General features: G+C 38.9%; 1 protein-coding gene across 1 annotated transcript; it reads right to left on the bottom strand.

Annotated features, from left to right (window-relative positions):
- Positions 1-4495: 4495 nt before the first annotated feature.
- On the bottom strand, positions 4496-5312 carry FTMT (ferritin mitochondrial). The gene has a single exon (XM_029218551.1). It carries the CDS (start codon positions 5247-5249, stop codon positions 4521-4523), a length of 729 nt encoding a protein of 242 aa, XP_029074384.1. The 5' UTR covers positions 5250-5312; the 3' UTR covers positions 4496-4520.
- Between the last annotated feature and the right edge of the window lie 1741 nt (positions 5313-7053).

The following is a 7053-nucleotide window of genomic DNA, read 5'->3' as shown; positions in this document are numbered from 1 at the left end:
AAAGTCCCTGTTCCACAGAACTTACATTCTAGTGAGAGTAGAAAGTATAAGCAAATACAAAAATGTGGCAGGTGGTGGTAATTGCTGTGGAGAAAAGCTGAGTAAGAAGATGGAGAGTGATGGGAAATGTGGTGACTAATTTAGATTGGATAATCAGTAAAGGCTCTCCATAAAATGCCATTTGAGCAGAAACCTGAAGGAAGTGTGAGTGCAAACCATGTTCACATCTGGGGGGCAAAGTGTTATTTTCTAGCAGAGGGAATAGGCCTGAGGGGAAGAGGGAGAGAGAGGGAGAGATACCTCTTTGACCTCATTTTAAATATGTATCTTATAATCATACCACTTCTTACACTTTTACACACACACACAAAGAAAACACATCTATGTTACGCATAGAGTTGATATCAGGGTTTCAAATCACATAGGGCCTTGTGGGGCATGTTAAGGACATTGACTTTTGCCCCAAATGAGAGGAAAAGCCATTGAAGGATTTTGAATGAAGAAGTAATAAGATCTGACTTACACTTACAAAGAAACCCTTTGGCAACTTTGTGGAGTAATGATTGCATGTGCTCAAGTGTGGAAGCATTTAGACCAGTCAGAAGTCTAACAGAAAATATAATAATGCAGGGGAAAAAAAGAGGAGAGTTTGTACCAAAGGGGCAAAGATGAAGATTGTTAGCACTGGTTAAGATTCAGGATTTTACTGAAGGTCTGGTATAAGGTATAAGAGAAAGAGAGTAGTCAAGAATGACAGGGCGTTAGAAACTGGTAGAATGGAATTTCCTTTTATTATGAAGCAAAAGAATTTGAACAGGTTGTAGAGGATGGTGAAATCAAGTGTATGGTTTTGAACATATTAAATATGAGATGTCTATTAAACATCTGAGGGGAAGTATCAATAAATATTTAGATATATAAATCTGGAGGCAAAATCAAGCAAACTATGTAAGCATGTTATTTGTCAATAGATATATAGTTAAACAAAAGTCACAGGACTGGATGAGATCTTTAGAAAACAAGTATAGATAAAGAAGAGAAGAGATCCAGATGTGAGGACTGATTCTGAATTGTTTAATGTTTAAAGTTCAGGAAGATGAGGGGGATTAAAAAGGGAGAGGGAGATAAAGAATAGTAAGCAAGGGTTTTAAGAAATAACAAGTCCCGCTAGCTGGTTGAGTAAGAGGAAGGCTGAGAAATGACCACTCGATTTATTATTATAGAAGTCACTTATGATCTTGACAGAAAAATAACAAGGTTGGTGTGGTGAACAGTGAACACAGCCTTACTTAGGAGGGACCAAGAGAGAACAGAAAAATTGGAGACAGGAAGCAGAAATAACTTTTTCAAGAACTTCTGTTGTAAAAGAGAGAGTGGTAACTTAGTGTTTGCTGAAGGGAATGTAGGTCCAAAGGTGACATTTAAAAAAAAAAAAATTAGAAGAAATAACACAATTTTTGTTTCTCATGGGAACCAACTAATAGAAAGAGCAGAATTGATGATGCAAGTGAGAGGATAATTGTAGGTGTGATGTCCTTTTGCCCTTGAGCGTGTGGGAGGGTTGGGATTCAGGCACAGTGGGAGATTGGTTGGTTTTAGAGAGCAAAATAGATGCTTCAGCCATTGTAGCAGGACAAAGTGCTTTGTATGTGAATACAGATGCAAATATGTGATCACGTCAATGAGGAGAAAGTGTGAAGTTCTCCTGTGATTACTTCTAAATTTTCAGTGAAATAAGAGGATTATCAATTGACAGTGGGGAGGGGGAGGAGATCTAGAGATCTGAGATGAGAATGTCAAATAATTATCTAGGATAATAGCTATTGAATGTTTTTGACAGCAACATAGAATAAGAAATATCACTATCCAGGATGTAAATACATGAACACACACACACATACACACACACACACACACACACACACATACACACACAAACTAAGAATTCAGGAGACAATATTCTTACTTCACTTACTTTCACTTCAATTCTATTTTGTTAACAAAAGGTGAATAATAACTCACTAAATAATTTCATGACCCACTAATAGGTTGCAATATGCAGTTTGAAAGACACTCAACTAGAAGAGTTGAAGAGGAGATTTTCTGCAGAAATGTAATAGCATTCCTGTGCAGCAAAATAAACTAAAGTATAGAATGTATAGTGAGATTGATCAGCATAATCAAAAGCAAATCATTAGGCACTGCCCCACCCCAATTATTCCTCCTATTGTGATTCCTATTATTTTTCAAGTCCTCTATTCTCTGGTAACACAGATTTGAGCTCTATTAATTTTCTTCTTTTACCCCATTTCTGAATTCTCTTCATTGAATCATTTGCAAAATTAAAAAGATTCTACCTCTAAGCTCTCACCAACATTTCCTTGTTTCTATATCCATTGGTTTCACCATGGTTCAGGACCTTTTTGCTTTCTTTTTGTTTATATTTTTATTTTACTTATTATGATAATAATTGGTACCCATGATAATAGATTTATTTTAAAAAGAACAAGTAGCTTAAGAAAATAAATATCAAACACAATATCTATCACTAAGAGATTATCTAGCTACATTTGTTGGTATATATACTTCCATTTTATATGCATATATTTTATATAATTTTCCCTGGAATTTTATATATATGCAATTATATAATGTAACCCTGTCTTGTAATAAGCTTATTTGTAAGATAACACATTGTGAATTTCTGTCCACATCATTATGTGTTTAATACAATCATATTTAATAGCTGCAGAGAGCTCCCATGCATGCCATTTTAATTTAAGCCATTTTGTTGAGTTTGTGCAGTCATGTGTGTGTGTATCTCTCAGATCTGGTACTGCAGGGTGTACAATTTCCCAAGGACCCCGGCTGCCGTGCTCTAAAATCCATTCATCTCTTAGTTTGTTGCAAGGCTGCACTTCCTGTGGGTCACTCCCAGTCAATAACTGAATGCTGGAAATGTACTTAAGCAGGCCCATTTGGACACTTACGATTCCTCTGATGAGCGATTTTGGCTGGAGGTCTCCCAGACAGCCTTGCAGAAATTTCTGGAGCACTGCGAACCACTTTCCTTTCTTCCTTCCCTCAGAATCAGATTCACACGGAGTCTGAAGGCTCTCCCTGCTTCTCCCAGCTCTTTTCCCATTTTCTCTCAATGTCCTTTCTTTTTTTCCCCTAATAAATTTCTTGTACACTTAATCCCATCTTGGCATCTGTTTCTCAGAGGACCCAAACTAACACCAACATTGAGGTTGTTTTCAGACTTTTATTCTGTACAACTACACTTCTGATTGCTCAACACTTAAGCATAGCATTCTTCTGTTGGAAGCCCTTCGAAGCATTGCCACTGCTCACCAAATTGAACCTAACCCTTCCTTCTCACCTCCATAGTTGTGCTCTAGCCTATCTTTCCAAACACCACCCAGCACTCTTAGTCTAGCCGAAGGCCCACTGACCAAATATTCTCCTATTCACTTTATTGCACCTCCTCCCCTCCTCCCCAAGAAAACATCTGCCCAGCTGATGCCTCCTTCATTCTGGATCCCTTCTTGAATCTTCCATCCCAGTATTCTTTCCACTCCATTTTAAAGGCCACAGGAAGGTGTTTTCTGCAGTGTATTCACTCTTTTTGGTATATTAAAATGGAGTCTGTATAGTCTTTTATCAGACATATCTGTATAGTTATATTATCATTGTTAAAACACACTCACAAAAAGCTAGCTGAGATTGGGTTTGTCTGGGAAACACTGAGCTAAACAAAAAATGATCCAAGATTTTTTGTTTGGTTTTTGTTTTTAATTTCAAGACTTCCCAGAGCCCTTAGAATGCTAACATACATTGTGACTTTCTAAGACCAACACTGATATCTTTTGTAGCTTCTCTTGAATTTATTTGATCACAAAATCCTTCAAAAACAGATCACAGATTTGAGAAATCTGGAACTGGAAATAGTTGCCAGTATATTGGGCACATTTTCAAGAGTCTGTAGTAAGATAATCCTTCAAAAACAGATCACAAATTTGTTATAGAATTTTGTATGTATGATTTTTACAGTATTATATATTCTTCATCTTGCTATAGTTCTTTGCATATTTATCTTACATATTTTCCCACTTTAACATAAGGTCTTGAAAATAACAGGCATTTGTTGAGTTAAATATCATGGAATTTTAGTGAAGGGTCGTGGTCTGGAACGATGTTTGGTAACCAGAGAAATTTAGTTTGCATCTATTTCAGTAGCTTTTTTTTGCAGTCTTTTTTATACCATCTCATCCTGGGCTGGGAAAATTATCTTGATGCTGGGCAAAAAGCCATTGTTAACATGGGGCTACATACATATTCTCTACAAATCACTTTATTGGGACATTGTACCAGAAGAATATAAAAGGAAAGGAGGAACAATTGGTATAAAACTATGGTTTGAACCACAGATCTCTGAACACTGTCCGTAAAATAAGCCGAGGAAGCAGCTGCCTCTGGGTCCTGGCACACCCTGGGCGGTGGAGAAGGCAGCCTATGGGTTAGTTCTGATTGTTTTCATTTCCAAGGGTATGTCTGTCAAAAAGGTACTCTGCCAGGCCAGAATCCGGGGCTCCCATCTTAACCAAGTTGTGCACGTGGTCACCTAGTTGTTTGATAGACTTCACCTGCTCATTCAGATAGTGGGTTTCCAGGAAATCGCACAAATGGGGGTCACCTTTGTCTGAGGCCAGAGTGTGCAATTCCAGCAACGACTGGTTCACATTCTTTTCCAAGAGCAGAGCGCACTCCATGGCATTCAGCCCGCTTTTCCAGTCGTCCTGGTCCGGTTTCTTGATGTCCTGTAGGCAGATCTGTCCTCCCCGCTGGTTCTGCAGCCTCATCAGCTTCTCCGCGTGCTCGGTCTCCTCCCGGGACAGTCGAAGGAAATATCTGGCGAAGTTGTGCAAGGCCACGTCATCTCGGGAGAAGTAATAGGCCATAGACAAGTACACGTAAGACGCACAGAGCTCCAGGTTGATCTGGCGGTTGATGGCGGCCTCTGAGTCCGGGTGGAAGTTCTGGCGCACCCTGGAGGGGGCGCCGGCTGGCCCTGCTGGTCCCCGCGAGGAGGCGGCTGCGGCCAGCAGGCGGCCGGGGGCGGCGGGCGGGGAGCCCCAGGGCCGCCTGGGGACCCAGCGCGGCGGGAGCGCGAAGCCGTGGCGCGCCCTGCGCAGGGACACCAACGAAGTGCTGATGTGCTTGGAGAGGAACAAGAAACAGGGCAGCATGGCTCCTTCTCTTTAGAAGTGGGGAAACTGAAGCCAGGCCGGCTCAGCGCGCCGGGGCGTAAGATCTGAATCAGAATGCAGCTTTAGGTGACGGCGACTGCGTCACACGCCCCTTCCAGAGGCACCGAATTCCAGGCGGAGGGAGGCTGGGGGCGCGCGCCGGTCGCGGTTGGGAAAAGGCAGATGACAGTTACAAACATTGCACTTGTCGTCGCTGAAAGACTTCTGCTCTTGGGCGTTTGTAATTTACTATTTCACATAAGTTAAAAGTACTGTCAAAAACTAGACGCTGCCAAAGAAAGGATGGAGCCAAGCCACACTTGCCCGCCCTCTCTGACCTTTTTCTGTCCAAGGACCAAGGGATGGGAGAGGCAAGGCAGTGAAATAGGGAAAAACAAAAGTCACCACCAATTCATCTGAGAGTAAATAAAGGTCTACACCCAAAGAGGATGTTTATAAATTGACTTTCGGGTTACTTTAACAAACTTAAGTATGGAAATAGTTGCCAGTATACTGGGCAGATTTTCAAGAGTCTGTAGTAAGATAATGCTTTCTTTTAAAAGGACATATTTTTAGATACAAAATTTATCTTCATTGTAAAAAATCTGATATATAAAATGTAGGAAGAATATATAAGCTAGCTCTAAACTTGTTACCTTGATGTAGATACATATCTATGATGTAGATACATATTTTTAAAAGGACAATTAAAAAATTTAAAATAACCTTTGGTTTTAAAAGAATATATATAACTGTTGTAGTGTATTGAGAAAATGATAATTAACTCACAGAAGAAAATTCAAAACATTCCTAATCCTTCCTCTACCCAGAGAGAACCATTGTTAAAATGTTGATGTTAATTCTCACAGATTAAAATAACATGAAAAAATAGATATCACAGATACACCAAAGTCAATATACACACTTTTAACAGCTTATAGAGGTATAATTGACATAAAATAAACTGTAGATACTTAAAGTGTACAACTTGCTAGAGTTTGACACACATATATATATATATATATATACACATCTTGAAATCATCACCAAAATTGAGATAATGAACATATTCATCACCTCTCAAAGTCTCCTCATGCCCCTTTGTATTTTGTAATACCTCTTTTCTGCCTCTCTCTGCTTTACCTCATCCCAGGCATCCACTGATCTGCTTTTCTTCACTGAATAGATTAGTTTGCATTTTCTAGAATTTCATGTAAATGGAATCAGTATGTATACCTTTTTGCCTGATTTCTTTCATTCAGCATAATTAGAGATCCGTTCAAAATTGTAGTGTGTATCAATAGTTTTCATTGCTGAGTAGTATCCCATTGCTGAGGACATACCACCGTTTGTTTATCCTTTTACCCACTGATGAACATTTTGATTGTTTACAGTTTTGGGCTATTAAAATAATGCTGTTATGGACGTTCCTTTGCAAGTCTTTGTGTGGTTATATGCTCTCTTTACTCTGGGGTAAATACTTTGTGTGGAAAGGCTGGATCATATATGACACATGAATCTTTAACTTTTTAAGGAATTTCAAATTGTTTTTCAAAGTGGTTGTACCATTTTACATTCCAGCCAGCAGTGTGTGAGAGTTCAAGTTCCTTCACATCCTTGCTAACACTTGCTGTTGTCATTTTAAAAATTTTTATTTTATTGTATTTATTTTAAAATTTTTGTTGGAGTGTAGTTGATTTACAACGTTGTGTTAGTTTCAGTTGTCATTTAATTTTAAAGTTTAAATTTTAGCCATTCTAGTAGGTGTATACTGGTATTTCATTGTATTTTTAATTTGCATTTC

This window comes from Monodon monoceros, unplaced genomic scaffold (assembly GCF_005190385.1).
Source record: "Monodon monoceros isolate NGI ecotype Baffin Bay Population unplaced genomic scaffold, NGI_Narwhal_1 Super_Scaffold_12, whole genome shotgun sequence".
Taxonomy (NCBI): Eukaryota; Metazoa; Chordata; class Mammalia; order Artiodactyla; family Monodontidae; genus Monodon; species Monodon monoceros.
The sequence above is the reverse complement of the archived record's forward strand: the minus strand, read 5'-3'. Positions and strand labels throughout refer to the sequence as shown.